General features: G+C 58.7%; 2 protein-coding genes across 2 annotated transcripts; both read right to left on the reverse strand.

Annotated features, from left to right (window-relative positions):
• Positions 1–1,693: 1,693 nt before the first annotated feature.
• PIGO (phosphatidylinositol glycan anchor biosynthesis class O) lies at positions 1,694–12,121 on the reverse strand. The gene is made up of 10 exons (XM_070938994.1): positions 11,678–12,121; positions 10,097–10,240; positions 9,217–9,340; positions 8,809–8,968; positions 8,264–8,437; positions 6,365–7,853; positions 5,385–5,588; positions 4,812–5,005; positions 3,517–3,587; positions 1,694–2,409 (listed from the first exon to the last, which is right to left on the reverse strand). Exons 1-10 carry the CDS (start codon positions 12,066–12,068, stop codon positions 2,280–2,282), a joined length of 3,081 nt encoding a protein of 1,026 aa, XP_070795095.1. The 5' UTR covers positions 12,069–12,121; the 3' UTR covers positions 1,694–2,279.
• Positions 12,122–12,410: 289 nt separating this feature from the next.
• On the reverse strand, positions 12,411–20,172 carry STOML2 (stomatin like 2). Its single transcript, XM_070936035.1, has 10 exons — positions 20,087–20,172; positions 19,842–19,979; positions 17,647–17,746; positions 16,767–16,825; positions 16,384–16,485; positions 15,402–15,536; positions 14,926–15,070; positions 14,395–14,474; positions 13,436–13,564; positions 12,411–12,692 (listed from the first exon to the last, which is right to left on the reverse strand). The coding sequence occupies exons 1-10, from the start codon at positions 20,153–20,155 to the stop codon at positions 12,552–12,554; spliced, it is 1,098 nt and encodes a 365-aa protein (XP_070792136.1). The 5' UTR covers positions 20,156–20,172; the 3' UTR covers positions 12,411–12,551.
• Positions 20,173–20,964: the final 792 nt, after the last annotated feature.

Consider the following 20,964-nt stretch of genomic DNA (forward strand, 5'->3'; position numbering starts at 1 on the left):
GGCTTCCGGTGGCCTTCCGAGTGCGCTTCAAGGTGTTGGTTCTTACCTTTAAAGTGCTCCATGGCTTAGGACCTGAGTACTTACGAGACCACCTGCTGCAACTGATACCCTCCCACCAACCAATATGTTCTCACAGAGTAGGTCTACTCATAGTACTATCATTAAAACAATGTCATCTAGTAGTTCCAAGGGAGAGAGCCTTCTCTGTGGGGGCACCTACTCTTTGGAACAAAATACCCCCTGGAATACGAATAATCCCAGATCTTCGCACTTTCCGACGTGCCCTGAAGACCTTTCTGTTTCAACAAGCAGGGCTAGCATAAACATCTAAATTCTATGCCAAGGTCTTAGCAGATACACTAAGTTGACTCAATTTATTATTTACTGTTAAAAAAAAATTATTATATGTATATGAAATCTTATTCTGTTCACCGTCCTGACTCTTTCGGGAGAAGGGCAGTATAGAAATTTAATAAATAATAATAATTTTATCTCCCAAGTCGGAGATCACACTTGGCAGCTTTAAGACTCGTGGACTTCAAATCCCAGAATCCCCCAGCCAGCATTCTATTGGATATAATACAAGTCTTAAAGTTCCCAAGTGTGGAGACTCTTGCAGTAAGTTTATCTTTCAAGAGGTTACGAGAGACCTCCTTTAAATTCTTTTGCACTCCTGAAGCAAGCGGCAAAATGCTGGTCGGTTGCAAAAACGCCTTATTTGAGGGCTGAAAATGCACTTTTGCGTCTATCTGACCTTTTCTGTCAGCTAAGAAGAGGGAAACCATTTCAAGCGCACCATGTCCTGCGGAGGCAGCTTCTGGCATTTGCAGCCCATTCACTTCCTTGTGCTCATCAGTTCAGTATCGAAATTCTAAATCCCCTCTTGTGACTCCTAGCATCCTTTTTATGGCAGCCGTCCCAAAAAGATTGTGGGCAAAGCCTCCGGTGAGCTGCCCTGGGCTGGCAGAAGGAAGCAAGACCCTGCAGCAGCAACCCCCAAAGGATTGCAGAGCTCCTACAGATCCCCTCCATGAAGATGCACATTAAATTCATAATGTAATGAAATATTAGTTAATCAACATCCTGCATCTTCCAAAGAGCCACCTGCCTTTTCCATTTTGATTGCAAGTCATAGGAGGAGAAATAAGCTACATGAACCCGAATGGCTCTTTTCGCCCCTGGAGAAAACCTGGAAAGAAGAATGGAGGGAGGAGGGGGGGCAAGAGGAGTTGCAAAGACTCAGAGGTGAGAAAGGGGCGGTGGGTCACGCCAGGTGGAAGAGATTCCGAGTCTCTGGGGTGCTGCAGACTGAGGCCACCCACAGCCAAAAGCTTTTCTCCCTGGGCTGGTTCAAAACGGGCTCAGAGGTCTTCCAGCTCAGTGGATCTAGGCAAACCCACTGGGGATACTCGGCTGCATGGGTGGAAGACCAAGCGAGAAGCCAGAGCAGACCTTCTGCACAGAAACAGAGCCCCTCCCCCAACATGAAGGGCAGGGCAGCAAAGAGGGACACTTGTGGGGCAGAGAGGCCCACACCGACTTGGCACAGGGCATCCCCTGCTGTTTCTTCACTGAACCCCAAGTGAGGCAAGGAGGCCTCAGGGTCCCCTGTGATCCAGCTGGGGCAGAGACCGGCGGCTCCTTCTTAGCTCTCCAAAGCCCGTATGAGCAGGCACACAAGCGACTACTCCAGTCTCAAAATCCGCATTTTTATTTCAAAAAGCCAAACCCAGAATCTAGCACCCCAACGTGACAGCAGCAATGATCTTCAGATATCTGGCCATTCAGCCTCCACTCCCGGCCTTCTTCTGCCTTGGAGCCCCAGAGCAGCAGCGAGGTGCCTTGCCCACCGCCTGGCCCTGCTGGAGCTTCCCTCCCCAGAACACTGTTCCATGCCATCCGGCCCTGGGAGGAATTGCCCAGGGCTGCCAAGCCGCTCTGCTGCAGTGTCTCCTCCGGAGGCAGCTGCTGGATCCTCCAGAATTGCAAGGAGGGAAAGAACAGCCACCACAAGATGTCCATGCACCCCAGGCACCCAGCAAACGAGCACGCAGGGGCCTGAAGTTCTCTCTGGTTTCCTCCGGAACTTCTTCCCACTCCTTGGCAAGTCTGAGCTGTTCTGTGGCAGCTCCCGGCCATCCATGTGCTGCAACCGAGGCTGCCCCCTTCTGCCCTTGCTCCCCAAGGGGAGGAAGCAGAGAGCATCTCTGGAGGGCAGGCCGGGACCCCCCCTCATCCTAAGGAGGACCCTCGACGGGCTCCTTCGCGCTGCTGCTGCGCTATCTGGGCTGTGCAAGGATGACCTGCTTGAACCACTTGCTGACGGCACAATCCACCCGCATCACCAGGCCCAGGCCCAGGAGGAGGAAGAGGCAGCTCACCACAAAGCCCACCGCTTCAAAGAGGAACCTGCCGGGGTGAAGAGAGGCAGCACAGGGTGAGCTCAAGGCCAGCAGGCAACGGATGCTCCGGGGGCCTGGGCAGCTCTCCCCATCGGCTGAGAAGCTCTCTCCCTCCGTCCCCGAAGAGAACCTGCGGAAGGACCTCTACGGGGGTGCGGGGGTGGGGAGCAAGCAAGTTTGTGCTTGACAGGTGGGGCCTCGTCAGCAATGGACGAAGCACACACACACACACACACACACACACAGTTTGCAAAGCCCGTGTCAGGCGCATGAAATCAAGAACCAAGGGTGCCCAAACAAGCACACGTTTAATCCATGCTGCCTCTACCCAAGAATCTGAACCAAGGGTGGAGGTTTGTTCTCCGAGCTTGTGGGTTGGTTTCCCAACATTTTGTTACTGGGCTGAGTAACGTCTTGAGCAGGTGACGCCTTCAGAGGAGTCTAGGGGATGCCGGAGTGGCTGTTCTTCTGCTCGTAAGGGCTTTGTGTGGTCAGGAAACATCCCTAAAGGCCGCTGAAGTTGTTACCTAGCCTGGTAACAAAACCAACCCACAAGCCCAGAGAAGGAACTTCCACCCTCATCCTCCACCCAAGGAGCTACAGATATTCGCCATTATCGCGAAGAGAAGGAGCTCAAGGAGGGCTGGACTTCAATCTCTTGTGGGTGCGAAGGGATGCCAAACTGATAATGTGTGCTTGACCCCTCCCTCCCTCCCTCCCTCCCTCGGGCTCAGCCTAGTCCTCTCCTACATCCTGAGCAATACCCGCCGGTGTCCCAGGAGACCAGGCAGCCTAAGTGGGGAATCCCAGGGCTGACAGAGGAACCTCCATGTTCATCATCAGCCCCCCCTCCACCCGTTTCTTCTGCTTTTAGCTGTCTAAAGCTAACAAACCTGAGCGTGCACTAAAAGGAGGAAACTGGCAAAGTAGAATCCTGATTTCTGCTCAGCCCCACTGCAACTCACCCACCCGCCCGCCTGCAGTCCAGGCTCAGGAGTCCAGCCCTGACTCTTCCGGTGGGGGTTTTGGGACTGTGTGTGTGTGGGGGGGGGGGGTTGGTTGGTTAGGGAAAGAGCTTCTCGCCATGTGGCACCAACCTAGTGGGGGGACTTACTTTGGGGCAAAGACTTTCCACACCATCAGATGTCTCCTGAGAATCATGGCTGCCAGAACAGAAGCCAGAAGCTGTCGGGAGAGGAGAAGAGAGGGATGAGGCTCAGTCCAGCCAGAAGAGGAGAGAGGCGCACCTGAGCCAGCAACTCACAAAAAAAGCATACAGAGAGCCCACGTCTCTCCTCACCCAGACCCTGCGTCTCCCCCACCCACCCCCAGCAACTCTTATCAGCAGGACCAGCCGCCCTGGCCCCTGTTCAGGAGAGAAGGGCCCCCCTGGGAGGCAGAGAGGGGAGGTCCCCAAGGGCGGTCCAGGGCGGGCAGCCCCTGCCCAAAGAGGGGCCCTTCAGCTGACCTCGGGACACACCGGCTGGGTGTGGCTTCTCGGGGACAATGGGATGTGTGTCCCCCATTACACCTACTCGGCCCCCAGGAGGGGAAGGCAGGGCACACCTTACAAGTCCCATCAACTGTGGACTGTCATCTGCTGGGGCCACGAAAAAGGATCTTTCTTTGTGGAATATCATCCCACCCCCGATACAATTGGCCCCACCCTGCTACTTTTTGAAAGGGCCCTAAAAACGTGGCTCTGTGGGCGGGCTGGGGGACCCCCAAATGGAGATGGAGCCGACCATGGGGCTGATTTGAGTGTGTTGTTGCTGCCATTTATGAATTTTTATTACAGGTAGTCCTTGACTTACAACAGTTCGTTTAGTGACCGTTCGAAGTTACAACGGCATTGAAAGAAGTGACTTACGACCATTTTCACATGGCTGTTGCAACATCGCTGTGGTCACTTGACCAAATTTCAGGCACTGGGCAACTGACTCATATTTATGACGGTCACAGTGTCCCAAGGTCACGGGATTCCCTTTTTTGACTTTGTGACAAGCAAAGTCAATGAGAAAGCCGGATTCACTTAACCATGTTACTAATTTAACAACTGCAGTGATTCAATTAACAAATGTGGCAAGAAAGGCCGTAAAATGGGGCAAGATTCATTTAACAACTGTCTTGCTTAGCAACAGAAATTTGGGGCTCAATTGTGGTCATAAGTCGAGGATTCCCTATTTATGGTGGATTTTTAAAATCTTGTTAAGATGCTCAGACTCACCTATGTGTAAGCTGGGCAGCTGTATAAATTGCTTAATAAATCAATCATAAATGCTCCCAATCTCCACCGGGTCACAGAAGGACCACCTGGGGATCCACCGGTTGCAGATGAACCAGGTGAGACTCCCCGGGGCATCTGTTGGCCCCAAATCCCCTCCAAGGCCTTCTCTCCCGCACACATACCTGAAGCCCCAAGATAAGCAGGTACCGGAGGCCCAGCTGCAGCAGCGCTGCTGAAAACCGCTCCGGTGCCTCCCGGAGCCTCATCTCCATCATCTGCTCCTCCGCCCTGTCCTGGAGCTGCGTCTTGAGTCTCCTGGCCCCGGAGGTGGTGGCCTCACAGACAAAGGGCCACAGCAGAAGCAACGGGCAGCCAGCTACCCGGGAGAAAAGGGATCACGAGAGACAGAGACCAAAAGGCAGATCACACGGGTGCGTGAAAGAGGGATGTCTGGGGAGGCTGGCACACGTAGGAAGGGCAGGCAACACTCCCCCCGCTCCTCAGTTGTGGGTCCAAAGAGCTCGGAGAGACCAGATGCAGAGACCCCCTCACGCTCTCTCCTGAAGGAGGGCCAAAGGGCAACTCTGATTTGCCAGGGATGCCGGGCCCCTTGCAAGTGCAGAGAAGACCTGTCCGCCAGAGGGACCAGACTCTCTGCCAGGAGGCTCTTCTTTGGCTCCCACCCTCGGCTCGCTGTCTGTCGCAGCTGCCATTCACTCAGGACCCTCCCCCCCACCTGCGGGCACGCAACTAACCTGCCAGGAGGATCTGAGAGGCGAAGGTGTTGGCACCAATGAGGAGGGCAGGCAGCAGGTTGGAGGTGTGCCCCTGCTGAAAGCCCACGAAGGCCGCATTCCAGTGGATGGCTGGGAAGACGGGCTGATGGCCGGTGGCATAGAAAAACTGGGCGGCGGCAAGAGCCCAAGCAATCAGGGCTTCCCACGGCACCTCGAAAGGATCTGAGGAGGGACAGTAGAGTCTAGAGCCAGAGCCCAAGAATCCCCACCCCAAAGCTCTCCTTGCAAAGTAACCCAGCCCAAAGGCCCCCACCCGGGGGGATCTCAGCAGAGGCACATCAGCATCTCCAACTGCCACTCACAGCACAGAAGCTGGGGCTAAAAGTCTGTGCACTGCAGATCTGGCTTCCCCAAGGGCCACAAGGCTCAAACGCCCTGCTGAGACCCTCCCTGGTGGGCTGGATTTCTAGCCACCCTCGGCTTGCTAGGAGCTTGGGGGGGGGGGAGGATTACTTGAGCCTCTGGCCTCTCTCTCCTGGGTTTCCCTTAAAAATTCTTCAGACTGCACCCAGCACAGAGGCTCTGCTGACGACAGGCAATGCCCACCATCACCCTCCCCTGCCTGGTTGCCAGGTACTCCTCAGGCACAATTCAAGATATCGGTTTAGCCTTTGAAATCCAGTTTACGACCCGGCTGTGACACCGTTTAGCTCTTTATGAACCTGCCCAGAGGATAAAGCTGGACTCGCTTCCCCAGCCCTGCCAGTCTGACGAGCAAGTAGCCGCCTTTTCTTCTGAGATGCCATGCCTGTTTCGCAGGCCAGACCCCCAGCCCTATTGCCCTCCTTTCCCAGGGGCTTCCCTTCACAGCCGAGACTCCCGGCTCCAGCTACCCTGCCCTGAGTTTAGCTAGCTGCGTTCTAAGAAGGTGCTTTGTGCTTTTTGCCGATTCCTTCCAGAGCCTCTTGCCAGGGCCGTGCCGGGATTCCCGGACTCACCCGAGTGTGCAGAGGAGGAGAGGGCCCTGGCGCAGGCGTGCATCCACAGCAGGGCGAAGGCCTCCACAAACAGCAGGAGGAAGGCCAGGCTGAGCCGCTCCGTGTGCAGAGTCATCAGCAGGAAGGCCAGCAGGGCCAGGGAGATGAGCAAGGCGGCCGAATAGACGCTGCCCAGCCCATAGGCTGCCACCGTGGCCCTGCAGCTGCCCGGCTCCTCCTCCAGCCGGCTCTTCAGGGACTCCTGCATCCGGCGGTACAGCTGGGGGATCAAGGGCTCGGAGCTGGAGGACACAAGAGGGGGCTCTTGGCTGCCCTCCAGAAAGACGGTCACGGGTTTCCACAAAACCAGGAGGAGGCCGCCCATCACCAAGAGGTAGATCCCGCGGGGGAAGGCCTCCAGAGCCAGCTGGGCCCAGGCGTGGCGCTTGATCAGCGTCTCCTCGGCGCCAGAGGTGATGGCCCAGTAACCGGCCAGGGCCAGGGCCAGGAGCGGGAACCCCCAGCGCACAAAAAGCACCAGGGCGCAGGGGCTGTTCAGGTTGCCGTAATGGCGCAGCCAGCAGCGGGTGCCCCACACCAGACTGGCCAGCACCCCCAGGCACAGGCCGTAATAGAGGTTCTTGGTCCTCGGTTCCTGCACACTGGAGAGGGCGCCCAAGATGGGGGCGGTCTGGCAAGCAGGGGTCTCCTCCCGGCACTTCCGGAAAAGCCCCGACAGCCGTGCGCACAGCACCACGGTGCCCAGGGTGGCCAGCAGCTGCCAGCAGAGCAGGGAGCCGTCCAGCCTGCCCTTCCACTGCAGCTTCAGCGCCTCCAGCAGCACCAGGGAGGTGAGTAGAAAGGGCACCACCTGGCCCTCTGCCACGACAAAGCTGTCCGAAAGCATGGCAGCGCAACGCAGGAACAGGATGCCCAGGGACAGACCTGGCCCCGCCCAAAGCCTGGGCTTCAGGCTGAACCCGTTGAAAGGGGGGCAGAGGCCAGCCGCGTGCAGGGCTGGGGGGCGCCTGGCCCAGCAGTGCCAGAAGAAGCCCAGCTGGGAAGCCGCTGCCCCCCAGGCGGACAGCAGGAGGAGGTCAGCTCTGCCCCCCCTGAGGAGGTGAGCCAGCCCCAGCAGGGCCGCCCCTGCCACCCCCCAGAGCAAGGGGTAGAGGAAGAAGTGGCGGTAGGAGAAGTCCAGGCGAGTGGCCAGTCGGGAGGCCACGTAGCACAGCAGGCAGGAGGAGGTCAAGAGGGCGCAGCCGGCCACCATGCAGCCAGGATGGAAGCGGGCCCAGGACTCGGCACAAACGGCCCGGGCCTCTCGCAGGTACTGCTGGAAACGCGTCCGGAGCCCCTCCATCTGCGGCAGCAGCGCCAGAGAGGCCTCCTGGGCCGAGAGGCGCTCGTGCTCCTCCACGGCAGAGCGGAAGAGTCGCTGAAGGTGCCGCAGCTTCTTCGCCGGGAGGTCCTGAGCAGCCTCTGCGTAGGAGTGCAGGAAGCGGTCCACCTGCCCGGGCCAAGAGATCAGCTACTCAGAGGCCCGGAGAGGCCGTTTCAGCCAGGGGGAGGGGAGGGGGCGCTTCACTAAGGGTCTCCCAAGATCAGCATGGCCTCCCAAGCCTCACCCAGAGCTTTTCAGCCTTGCGGCTGCCAGGCCAACTACATCTGCAGTGCACACGGGTTCAGCGACAGCTTCTGTGCTGTGAGGGGCAGCTGGAGAGTGAATCCCCTGCTGAACTCTGAGTGGGGGGCCTTTTGGCTGTCTTCTTAGCAATAGCGCATAGACTTCTATAGTGCCCCATAGACTTTACAGCACTCTCTGGTTGGGACTGAACTCCCGGCAGAGTTAGCCTGCCTTCTAAGTCCTGCACCAAGATCTGACTTCTGAAGGCCCCACGGGTGGGGAGCCACTCTTACCTGCCTGGCATTGATGTCGTAGGCTGCCAGCTGGGCACGGAGCGAGGAGGCCTTGTCTCCCTCGGTTGCAAAGAGGTCAGCCATCACTTCCCCAATGTTGCTATATGGCACTGGCACCCCCAACAAGAGAGCCAGGGTGGGCACCAGGTTCACCTGTGGGACCGTCTGGGGCTCCTGAGGAGGAATGGGGAACAAATGACGGGGCGAAGATGGGAAGAGACCTCCTGGAAGGCACCCACTTCTTCACCCAGCCTCTCGTCAGGGACCAGCCACCTGGCTCTGCGTGCCGGAGGTGTGGCTACTGACCATGATTCCATCAAGACCACCGGCAAAAGGAATTCCCAAAAGGCTGCAGGTAACCTTGCCCAAGGACACACCCAATGCACTTGATATGGCCCAATGGGCTAATCAATAAATAAAATTGAATTGACACACCCAATGGCAGCTCAGGGCTCGTCCTTCCTCCCAAAGACATCACCCACCTGGCAGCGCCAGCCCTGTTTTTGCAGGGCCGCTCGTGCTGGCCAGGTGCCCTTCCAGCTCACCTCAGGGGGAGGGTCCTGGAAGAGCGGAGCCTTGCTGTACACAAAGAGAGCCGCATCGAGCTCCTCATCGCTGTCTCCCCCGTGGTCCCCGGTCGCGGTCATGCCGTGGTCCCCTGCCACCAGGAGGAGCGTGTCATTTCCCAGGTGGTCAACCAGTGAACTGTCCATCAACAATATAGAACTTAAGCTACAGGCTCTTGGCCTGCCCCAGTGCAGCACAGGCCGGTGAAAATAGCCAAGGTGCCCTTTTAGAAGCAGCCACACCCCAACAGCCCCTGGCTGGACGATTGTGCCCTGTACTGGATAAGGGCAGCCGGTGGAAAAGCTGCCTGCCATTTTGCCAGGCGAGGCTAGGGGGAGGAGGGGCAGCCACACTGGGGGAGGGCTCCCTCTCCACTTCCAACTCACCTGAGCATCTCATCCATCTGGGAGAGCTTCTTGGCCATTTCGGGGTGATCTGGTCCATGTTTGTGACCACAGTGATCCACACCCAAGAAATGGGCAATAAGTAGATCCCATTCGTCACTGTCCACTGTGGCACAGGAAAGAGGGGAGAAAGAGGTCAAAGGTGAAAAGGGAGGGCAGGAAGGAAGGACAGAGGCCGCTCTGAGCCGTCTCTCTCTCTCCACTGCAGGGCAAAAGCAGCGCATGGATTCAACCAGGGAGAGGAGGGCAAAAGACGAGAGAGGGGAGGGGAAAGAGCTACATCAGGGGTCTCCAACCCTTGGATCGGGGCCCACTCACCGGGCCCTGGGCCCATCAGAAGCGGGCTGTGGAAGCGGGAGGCGAGCACTGTGCTCCACTTGTGCGTGCAGTGGGTAGGGCAACGAGCAGGGCTCCGTTTATACGAGCGATAGGTGCCTATGGTACCTGCTGCTTGCGCAAATGGAGCTGTGCCTGTGTGCACCTGGAACCATCTCCTCTCTCCCCCCCCACACCCACCCACCCGGGTCCCCAAAGCCAGAAAGGTTGGAGATGGCAGAGCTCCATGGCCAGGCAGTCAGGGGCAGCTGAAGCTGGGATTCTCTTTTTAAATTCCTCCGTTCAAGGGTCAGGTCAGGGCAAGAACAGCCAAGGAAGGAGGACCTGTTCTTATTTGTGAAACTGACAGAAAATGGATTGTGGGCTTTGAGGTTATTTGGCCACCATCTTGACTACGTTACAAAAGCGATTAAAAAGCATTTTCTTAGCAAAATCTGGATCACTTCCTAGCTGGAGAGTCCTTCCCCTCTGACTTCGACCTCCCTCACCCCCCAACCTCCCAGGCAGGACCAGGGCCGCTGCTCACCTGTCTGGTACAAATGCTGCAAGATCCCACTGTCCACCGTGTGCAGGTCTTTGACGTTGAAGGAAGGGAAGAAGTGGGCCCGGTGGAAGGCCTGAGGGAAGAGGCCCTCCCAGGTGTCGTCCCCCATGAAGACCACTTTTTTCCCTGAAAGAGGAGTGGGGGAGGGGGGGAACGTTGGCAGAGGCACAAAGGAGGAGAGATCCCAGCAATGGCAACCAGCAGGTGGCAACAGAGCCCAAACCCTGGGCATAACACCTGCTCCTGCTCCACCAGCACTGCCTCCTCCAATTCTAGGAAGCCTCATTCCTGCTCTTTCTCCAAGGGTCTCTCTCTCTCTCTCTCTCTCTCTCTCTCTCTCTCTCTCTCTCTCGGGAATAGAATGAGCTGGAAGGGACCTTGGAGGTCTTCTAGTCCAGCCCCCTGCTCAGGCAGGAAACCCTCTATACCATTCCAGACAAATGGTTGTCCCGTCTCTTCTTAAAAACCTCCAGTGTTTAAAGAAGAGACTGAAATGGTAGAGGGTGTTGGGTCTACTCACACCCCGAGTCCAAAGTTTGGGGAGAGGGATCAAGAGCTAGATTTCCCAGCCAGGATGAACACCCTTTATGTCCAATAGGCTTTTTGGATTGATGCGACTGTGTGGACCAAGTCCCAGGATTTCTGAGAAAGGGACATCTTTCCACCCATGAAACAAAAGCCTGGAAATACACCCTGTTCTCCTTGAGGGGTAGGACAGCAACCCTGCTCCTGACTTTGCATCCCACGTCCCTCTGCTCAGGGGCCCTCCGCGGCTTTCAACCTGTGGTCTGTGGACCCCCCTCCCCCCCGGGGATGACGTCATCACAGGGGGCTCCCGAAGGCTTGAAGAAATGTCACGATGTGAATCTTAAGTCCTGGGGGGTCCGTGGCCACCAAAGGCTATTTAAAGGGGTCCATGGTGAAGCAAAGGTTGAGAACCAGTGGCCTAGGACTCTCCCTTTTGGGGCGGGAGGTCAAATCATGCAGCAACGGACAGGGACGGATCCCAGGGCGCCCGATCGCGGGACAAGCATGGAAGAGCCCATTCCAAGCACCGCCCAAGAGGCCGCAGCAACGGGGCTGCTTCCATGGGCCCCGGAGGAGGCGGAAGGCAGCGGGGCCTCTTTTACCGTCCACGCAGGGAGGCCGGGGCGGGGCGGGGCGGGAAGGTCGCTCGAGCCAGCCGATATCGGAAGGCTGGGAACGAGCAGCGGTGGCAACCAAGGCGCATCCCAGAACTGGCTGCCTGTGGAGATTCTCCGCCATCGTGCAGGTCACCGTTGTTTCCCAAGGCGCTTCTTCCCAGAGGCCTCGGGGCTTCCGGGCTTTCCTTGGAAGACGCTTCGCTTCTCATCCAAGAAGCTTCACAGAAAGAGCAGGAAGCCCCGCGGCCTCTTCGGAAAAGCGCCTTTGGGAAAGAAGCTGGGGGCTTCCAGGCGAGGGGAGGGGGAGGGGGGGGTCGGTTTCCACGCTCTCCACCGGCGCCTCTCCCGCCCTCAGGAACTGGGGCTGGCGGACCCCCAGGATGCAGCCTCCTCCCAGAGGACCAGCGCCGCGGCCCACCGTTGCTGGCCAGCTGCCAGAGCAGGTTGTCCTCCCGGACGGCGTAGGAGGCGAAGTTGCTGCCGGCGTCGACGAAGGTGGGCAGGGAGCCCGTGGTGAGCGCCTTCAGCCGCTGCATGGTGGTGCTGGGCGGGTCGGCGCGGAAGCGGTAGAGGCGGGCGTGGCGGGGCCTCCGCAGGGCCAGGCGCCGCAGGGCCAGCAGCCGCCCCTCGAAGGGCCTGGGCGGGAGAGGCCGGGGCGGCGCGGCGAAGTCGAAGCGCAGCGCGTCGATCAGCACCAGCACCGCCCGCGGGAAGCGCGCCGGCAGCCAGCAGGACCCGGAGCCGCCCGGCCAAGGACGAGGGCCCGGCGGGAGGGCGCAGGCGCTGCGCTGCCCCAGCTCCAGCCGCATCAGCAGGAAGCCGCCCGCGAAGAGCGCCAGCGCCGCGCACGACAGCAGCGCCGCCCAGGCCACCGGCAGAGCCGCCGCCCGCCGCCCCGTCCCCATCCCGCGCCCTTGGGCCCTGGCCACGCCCCCCCCACCGCCGGAAGAGGGCGCGGGGGGCGGAAGGGGCCGGGCGGGCGAGCGAGAGGGCGGGGGGAGCGGCCGCGGGGGCGGCCCCTACCGGCTGGAGGAACCAACTGCGGCGGCTCCCAGCTGCTTCCCTAGCAAGAGCCCCTCTGCCCTCCCCCCCACCCCCACCCCGGTGGAGACGCTTCCCACCCCGCCATCCGCCCCACGGCTGCCGACACAGGCTCTGCCATCTCCTTTTATTACAACATGATTCAATCCAATCCAAAAATAAACCAGGAATAGTCGGGGGCTCCTTGGGGAGCAGTCCTTGGGGGGAGGGGGGAGGGGGTGCTTCTCCCGCCCCATGGCCGAGGCCTCCCGCTAGCTGGTGCTCGACTGCTCCAGGTCCACGTAGCTACTGCTGCTGGGGGGCTGCTGTGCCGACTGGGGGGAGGCAGCGGGGTCCTCCAGGCTCTCGGGGGGCGCCTGAGTCTTGTTCAGGGAGGAATAGATGGACATGGCCTGCGGAAGAAGAAAGCAAGAGGGTCGTCACCAAGGAGGTGGGGCTCTGCCCGGGTGGTGGGTCCTTCCTTGGGGGGACTGGCTGCTCATCCCCCACCGCAAAAGAACCCTTCAAAAAGCTGCAAAGCATTCAAGCCCCCCTCAATCCTTTGGGGCGCCATAGTAGCCTCTCTGCCCAGGCCCCACCTAACCCTGGGGTCTTGCTCACCCCATAGGGCCCTTTTCCCCATCTACGGGCATCTCCCCATCTCAGTCAAGGTAGGGGGCACCCCATGCCCATACAGAGCCCCCTGGGTGTTGCAACTCCCATCTAGCAGTCACAGCCTCTGCAGCCAGGGAGCCCCCCCCCCCCAATCCCATCTCCAGATAGGAGAAGCAAGGCCGCCACTGCCATCTCTAAGGCCTCTGAGGCTGCCAGGGCCTCCGAGACACCTTCTCCAGGGGTCGGGACACTGGAAGAGCAGCAGCTCTTCCCTTCCGAACCCCCACCCCAAAAGGTCCCCAAGACTGGCTCAAGCCGCCTCCCTGCTGCAGTCGCCTTGATTTCCAGTGGCCCCCCACCCCTCCCTTCCCTCAAGGGCAAGTCCCCTGCCTTTGAGCCAAGCGGGCGTCTGCCCCCTCCTCCCCTGGCTCCGTGCTTCTGCAGGGGGGGTTCAGCTGGGCTTCCCTCCCGCTGCCTGCCCAGTTTCGGCCTGTGCGGCAGCCTGCAACTCCCAGGCTCCCCTCCTAGGCTCCAGACTGACCTGGGTGACCATGCTGGTCACGTCTCCGGTGCTGGTGGGCAGGAGGATGGTGTTGGACTCCTTCGCCAGCTGGGAGAAGGCCTGCACGTACTGCTCAGCCACCGACAGAGAAGCCGCCATGTTGCCATTCTGGGAGAGAAGAGGAAGCGTGAGCCAAAGGCAGCTGGGGGGGGGGGTGAGGGAGGGGAGGGGCCTTTTCAGCCTTCTCCCACCCAGAGAGAAAGGACACCCTGAAGCCCCCGTTTGGCTCTTCCCTCGCCCAAAGCAGGATAACCTCCTGAGTCAACCAACGGGTCATTTGTCCACTTTTTCATTCCTGCCCAGAGGACAATCAAGGCTGCTGTGCCTGGGCAGCAGGAAGGGGGCCTCTACGCCCAGTGAATGGAAATGAGCAGAGGGGGCCCTCCAACCTGGCAATACCCAGGCCTCCCCTTTCCCCACCTCCAAGAGTGGTGCTCCCTGAGCCTGGACCCCAGACCAGCTGAGTTGGGCCGAGTACAACCTCCGTCCCACCCAGGAACCTTCCACCCAGCCCTCCCCTTCACTCTTCTTCAGAGGAAACCTTTGTGCGTGGGGGGTGCTGGGGGTGTGTGTGTGGAAGCAGCAGGAGATTCATTCATTCATTCCCTGCCTTTATTCTTTCTACAAATAGCTCAAGGCAACCAGCACACATTCCTCTTCCTATTTTCCCCACAACCACCCTGTGAGATTAGTTGGTCTGAGAGAGTGGCAGCATTTGAACTCATGGTCTCTGGTTTTCTAGTCTGGTACTTAACCACTAGACCAAACTGTCTCTTTAGAACCCAGGGCCTCCAACAGACAGTCCCCCCACCTCCCTTCGCCCCTCATGAACCTGGAATCGCCCCCAGCAAGCGGCCCCACCCAAGAGTTCGCTTGGAGCCCTCATTCCAGGTGCAAAGAGGGACAGCCCCCGACGCAGCCAGCCCCCCCGCGATCACCTGCTGGGTCAGAGCCATGCTCAGGAGTCCGATGGCCTCGGCCTTGGCTTGGGCCTTCACCAGGATGGCGCTGGCATCCCCTGAAAGAGAGACAAGCCCAAGGGAGTCTGAGGTGGCCCCACCCAGGCGGGCTCTCCTCCCAGGTGCCTCGCCTGGCCCCTCAGAGGGCGTTTGGGCTGAGGCCTTCCTGCAGGGGGAGAGGGGAAATAAATCGCAGCTCCTTTCCCCTCCCCAGAGAAGAGGGGGTGCAGAGAAGGGGAGGGAGGCGGCCTGAGCCTTCCGTCAACCAAACACAGCACTCTTGGTCCAGGCTGCTTGGAAGGAGCCTTTAGCCAAAGTGTCAGGCCTCCCTCGAAAAAGGCCGGGACCTCCAGCGTCTGGGCTGCCCCAAAGACGTCTCCTCCTGGGCACCCATCTCCTCAGTGCTCCTGGCCCACCGGTGCCAGATATGGGCACCACACATGGCAGAGGAAAAGAGCTGCGCTTTGGGCCAAACCTCCCTGCAATAAGCAGTTTCTGCGCTCGCCGTACCGGCAGCCTCGTTAATCCGCTCCGTTTTCTCAGCCTCTGAAGCCAGGATCTGGGCCTGCTTCTTCCCCTCGGCCACGTTGATGGCAGATTCTCGAATCCCTTCGGACTCCAAGACGGTGGCCCTCTTGCGCCTCTCGGCCTCCACCTAAAAGCAACAGTGTCTTTCAGTGGGGATCGTCTCGCCTCCTGACAAAAGGACCCGTCCCCAGGTCAGGACTACAGGAGTTCAGCTGTGGCTCCTTCTACAAACCCCGAGCCCCAAATCCTGTGCAAAGACAGGGCCAAGCTAGGCCAGGGAGGCCCCTCTTTTGGCACAGATGACCTGCATCGCCCTCATTCCAGCAACAGCCAGGCAGCTGGTGAAAGGAGACGCACCAGAACGAAGAAAGCCCAGCGCCAGGTGGCAACACGGCCCACCACCTACAAGGGCGGTGCCACCTGGAAAGGCTTCCTCCGCCCAGGAATGCCAGCCTGACCTGCATCTGCATGGACTCTTTCACTCGGGGGGGCACGTGGATGTCCTTGATCTCGTAGCGCAGGCACCGGATGCCCCAGTAGTCCGAGGCCTGGTTGATGGCATACACAATGCTGGCATTGAGGGATTCACGCTCCTGGACGGGACAAGGATGGAGTCAGAGAGCCCAGCAAGGGCAGAGCGCAAAGACAGCCCATCCTGACCCCCTCCCCATTAGCTTCCTTGGCCCAGCCCTGCTCAGGCCCCACCCATCCTATGAGGCAGCCAAGGGCCATTGGGCAGATGGAGCACCTCGTTCTGGGCTCTACAATCACCTCCTGGTCCCTCCACATCCTTCAGGAGTTGCTGAGCGGCCCTTTAGCTTTTGCCTCAACAGGATTTTTGTCAGAGGAGAAGGCTACATTGCTCTCTTCAGCCAAAGACCCCTTGCACTGACAGCCAGGTGCTTAATCTAGATTATTTACATAAAACCCTGGGGAGACAGCCCCTGTGTCAGGTCTGCCATCTTCAGCATAACTCGCTTAGCTGGCATGCTGCCATAAAGTGTGTGTGTGTGGGGGGGGGAGAGATTGGGGAGCTAGAAGGGGGGAAAGACAGGGTGACAGGAACCAGAGGTGTGAATCCGGACAGACCAGCTGTTCAAGGATGGCCATGAGAACAGAATGCAAAACTGCACCAAAGAGGCACCAAACCTCAAAGCCATTTCCAAAACACTTAATTCAAACATCATTGGACACCGATGGACTGGTGAGAGCCAGGTAAGAGGGAAACGCACAGGCTTTGAGTGGGAATATTCAGATCCGGCTTTGCTTTTGCTGTAACCGCTCTCCTTTAGAAAAGTAAACCTTTCACTTCACAAGTAGAGTCGAGGGTCTTTTTTTCCTAAATGCCCAAATTGGGACAAGCCCGACACCCTGCTCTTCTCTTGCCCAGTGCATGGGTGGGGGAGGGGAGGGGGGACTTCCTTCTCTTCTGTTGCTTACCCGGAAGACTTTATCCAGGGAGAGCTTGCCCAGCTCGGATCGCATGGTGGTCTGGGCAAGCTGAGTGACGGCATACTCGGGATCCTCCACCCCGTAACTAGCCTAGAGGCATCAGAAGAAAGGAACCGGGAAATAAGTGAACTCCTTCCAGGCCAGGCAGAAGGGCCAGAGCCACCGTCAAGGGGAAAGGCCTTGACTTTCTGAGCCCGATGTAGTCCTGGCCCTAGAAAAGGTCAACTCAAAAGAGATCCTTCTGCTTTCATCTGCCAAACCTCCAAAATCTGTGCAGATTAAAACCATGGAGGAAGAGCAGTTCCGAGAGGCCCCCAGCCCCACTGACTTGAAGAGTCCCAATTATTCTGTTCGGAGCGTCCGCCTGATACCTTGTAGGGATCCATGATGCGCAGGTAGAGAACCCCGTCGATCTGGAGGGTCACGTTATCTGCAAGGGCACAGGAGTTCTTTCAGCGGAAGCCAAGGGAACCTCGATCACCCATAGAGCAAAGCTTTAGGGATGGCCCAGATGCCGGAAATCAATCCAGCACTTGGACCGCTAATACAAGGCTCTCGCCTCGTCAACCAAAACAAAGAGCAACAGCCCCCACAGGCATCATACATCCAAGGAAGTGGGCTAAAGAGCCGGGCTAAGTGGAGTCAAAGCGAATGGGCCTGACCGCTTTCTGCTCTTATGTTCAGTCCGAGTGCATCTCTGGACACCATCAATGACCCTCTGACTACCCCCAGCTTTCTGCTTTCAAGCTACTTGTCCAAAAGTGCTTTTTCAGGAGGCAACTGGACTTTCTGGTTATTCTTTGAAGACGTTTCGCTTCTCATCTGAGAAGCTTCTTCAGCTCTGACTGAATGGCAGGGAAGGGAAGGATTTATATTCCTTGCAGACAGCTGGTCATTTGCATCCTTTTAGAGAGCCGTTGAGGGCACCTGGAAGCTGCTTGTCATTCCTAACAGGAGTTTTAAAGTCACGGCATGCTGCCTTGAATCATTGCAATGAGGCAGCCCAGCATTATTATCATGGCCCACATGTTTGGTCAGAGTTTGGGCGGCTCATCCTTGAACACTTCAGGGTTTAGGCTCCAGCAGGGACTATGAAGCCAGACTGCTGGCACCCGACTGGCAACTACAGGCAGCCAATCCAATCAAGGCCGCCTCAACTCAGTTGGGCTCATCTCTGAATGGTCAAAAGGCCCACCATGCACCCCCACTCCCCCCCAGGGCTCCTCCGCCCCCCCAGCCAGGCCACCTCACCGTGAGTAATAGCCGACTGCTCTGGCACGTTGATGACAATTTCCTTGAGGCTTTGGACGTAGCGGATGCGGTCTAGGAGTGGGATGAGGAAATTCAGTCCCTAGCAAGGATCAGCAAAGGACAAGAATCATCCTTTTCTCTCCACGAAATCATCTCTGGATGCCCAACAATCACAGCATCGCAAGCTTGGAGGGACCAAGACAAACGGCCATCCAAGCTCTACTAGAAAACCTCATGGTGAAACAGCCACCACCAAGGTCATCTAGTCCAACCCCCTGTAATACACCGCAAAACCAAACAGACCATCCTTAAAGAGGGCGCTGTCTGGACTCTCCTTAAAACCCTCCAGCCCTTGGGGGGAAAAGCAGCTGCAGCCAGGCAAGAGATGCTTCCCACTCTCTTCCCTCCCCAAGGCTGGACTAGGCTTGACCTTTCCCCCCTGAAGTGAACGATCTGAGAAAACTGAGCTTAGAGGGGCTCATTCATTCCCCACGCAACTCACACTCACAAGCATTGCGGTGGCAGCCGGCTCTCTCTGGCTAATTGAGCCACGCCCAGGCGTTTTTTAGGAACACGCTCAAGTCCGTAGGCAGCCCATCGCCACCACCCTTAATTGACAATTGTACAGCCAGCTCCACGTTTTTCTGGGCACGTGGGAGAAAAGGTAATACGGGTAGTCCTCGACTTACAACGGTTCGTTTAGTGACCATTTGAAGTTACAACGGCACTGAAAAAATGGACTTATGACCATTTTTCACCCTTAGGACTGTTGAAGCAGCCCCATGGTCATGTGACTTACATTTGTATGCTGGGCAACTGATTCATCTTTATGACGGTCGCAGTGTCCCGGGGTCACGTGAGCCCTTTTGCAAGCTTCAGACAAGCAAAGTCAATGGGGATGCCGGATTCACTTAACAACCATGTTACTAACTTAACAGCTGCAGTGATTCACTTAACAACTATGGCAAGAAAGGTCATAAAACGGGGCAAAACTCACTTAACAAATTTCTCACTTAACATAAAGTTTGGACTCCGTTGTGGTTGTAAGTCAAGGACTACCTGTAAGAAGACAGCAAGCAGAGGAGGAAATGGCAGGAAGGCAGGAAGGCTGCCGTGAGCCCAAGCTCTGCTAAGCAGCCCCTTGGGGTGGGACTCCTGCCTAGAGGACTCAGCCAGGGTGCTCACAACAGAGGGGGGTGCGTCCCCCATCCCGGTTCCCGGGGGGGGAAGGCTCCAACCGGTCAGGAAGGCTGCTGATGGGGCAGGTGACCACGCTTGGCAGCAACCCTGCAGAGACAGCATCTAATCCCAACCAGGGCAAGGAGGTTTGGGGGGAGGCAAAGACTGGCTGCCCCTTGACAGACCTGCTTGCTTTAAGGCAACCCGTGGCTCTTTCGTCCCTCTGCTGTGGCTCCGTTGGCTGAACTCACCACTGGCTGGACCCGCCCCTCCCCCTCTCTTCCCAGTCGCTCCTTGTCTGCCCTGAGAAGGTAAGGGCGGCGGCGGATGGAGACTCACTCCATATTCCAGAGCGGGAGAGAAGCGGCCCTGTACTTGCCTCTTCTTCCGGCCCTTGTTGGTGTTGCACGCACCTCGGTTGCTTGGGGAGACGTGCAACTTGTTTTAGGCCTGAAACACTGGCCCGGCCTGGCCCGGCTGCAGCCGATGCCGCTGCTCTTGACACCTCCATAGCCTGCCCGCTGCTCTTGCAGCACAGTTAAATTTAACGCGCTTCACAATGGGGGAGACAGTGTCCCCTCTTCTTCCTGGAGCCCATTACGATGCAGAGCATCAGCCGCAGCCAGGCCGGGCCAATGTCTCAGGGCGGAGAGCTTCTCAGGCTAGGCAAGGAGTGACTGGGAGGGGAGGGCGAGGGGCAGGGGCAGCCAGGGATGGGTTCAGCCGACAGGGAGCTACAGCATGGGGACGAAAGAGCTGCATTTTTCTGGGAACCTGAACACAGAACACAGAAAAGAAAACACGGGGAGCCACAAAACCTGGGTAGGCCTGGCTGGGGGGGGGAGGGGGAGGTCATGTGACTGGGTGGGAGTGAGTGAGGTTGAGTTGGGCGGGGGGGGGCTCAGCACAGGATCGCTGGAGAGGCGGCCGGGGCTCGGAAGGGACAGAGCCTCCCGGGGCGGCCGGGGCGACGGAGCCCGACTAGATGCCCTCCTGGGTGCCCCCGCGGCTCTTACCGGCTCGAGGATGCGGTGGAAGCGGCCCATGCGCTCCACCACCCAGGCCTCCTGCTGCGGCACGAAGAGCACCAGCGTGTTCATGGGCAGCCCCGAGGCGCTCCTCCGCGCAGGCCCGGGACCCGCCCGCCGGGCGCCCTGCAAGACCACCAGGGAGAGGCTGGGGGCGCTGGGGGGCTGGGACGGAGCCCCGCCCCCGCAGCGCCAGCCCCGCCCCTCGCCCCCCGCCCCGCAGCGCCCCGCACCTCCCGCAGCAGCAGCAGCCGCCACGGCCGCCCGCCGGAGACCCCGCGCGCCGCCCGCAGCGCCAGCATCGCGCCTCCCGCCCAGCGCCGGTCCGCCGCTCCAAGGCCTCCGCCGCGCTTCCGCTTCCGGGAAGAAAGCCCGGCCGGCCGGCCGTCGGACCATCCCTTCCGGTTTCGCAACCAATGGGGCGCCGACCGCTCGGTTCCACTCGTCACGCTCCCTGGGTAGAAACCGTTCCGCGCCGCCGCTGGTTCCGCGCCGTTAAATGGCCCGGCCACTCTCTGGGCTCAGGTCACGGGAGGCTCCGTCGGGTCGCCGCCCCAGATATTTCCGGCCCTTCCACACCTCAGGCTCGCCACCGCCGGCCTTCTCGTTTGCTGCGCCCGTCGGAGCGCCGAGAGCGAGCGAAGGGAGCTTCCCTTGAGGGAGGGCCAATGGGGGGGAGGGGTGGCCACGTTCCCGGTTTTAATGCAGGCGAAAGTCAGAACTGGCTCATTCCGGGGAAGCCTCTTGCCCCGCAGGGCCTCCAGGCAGGAAAAATGAAGCTTCCAAGCACCGGAGCCCTTCAGGCTTTTCTCCCATTAAATAAAGCATTCGTCTGATGTTGGCCTTCCTTCCCCCCCTCCCCTTTGCCCTTTTGGCAGATGCTTGCAAGGTTCCCACAGCCATCCTTTAAACCCCCATTGATCGCTCAGAAGAAAAGTCTCCCCCAGGGATGCACGTGAAGCAACAGCACTTAAGTCTTATATGCTGCTTCATGATGCTCCGCAACACTCTAAGCGGTGTATAGAGTCAGCATGTTGCTCCCCACAATCCAGGTCCTCGTTTTACTGACTTTGGAAGGAAGGTGGAGCTGACCTTGAGCCGGTCAGGATCA

Source organism: Pituophis catenifer, unplaced genomic scaffold (genome assembly GCF_029215685.1).
Source record: "Pituophis catenifer annectens isolate HBS135680 unplaced genomic scaffold, rPitCat1.0.hap2 SCAF_2, whole genome shotgun sequence".
Lineage (NCBI taxonomy): Eukaryota > Metazoa > Chordata > Lepidosauria > Squamata > Colubridae > Pituophis > Pituophis catenifer.

Coding starts and splice junctions, on each gene's coding strand:
- PIGO (XM_070938994.1), bottom strand. CDS start 12,068: ATGCGGCTGGAGCTGGGGCAGCGCAGCGCCTGCGCCCTCCCGCCGGGC. Junction 10,241..11,677: donor CTGGCAGCTGGCCAGCAACG/GTGGGCCGCGGC, acceptor CTCCTCTTTCAG/GGAAAAAAGTGGTCTTCATG. Junction 2,410..3,516: donor TGGAAAGTCTTTGCCCCAAA/GTAAGTCCCCCC, acceptor TCACCCCGGCAG/GTTCCTCTTTGAAGCGGTGG.
- STOML2 (XM_070936035.1), bottom strand. CDS start 20,155: ATGCTGGCGCTGCGGGCGGCGCGCGGGGTCTCCGGCGGGCGGCCGTGG. Junction 14,475..14,925: donor GCGGATTAACGAGGCTGCCG/GTACGGCGAGCG, acceptor TCTCTCTTTCAG/GGGATGCCAGCGCCATCCTG. Junction 12,693..13,435: donor TGACCAGCATGGTCACCCAG/GTCAGTCTGGAG, acceptor CTTCTTCCGCAG/GCCATGTCCATCTATTCCTC.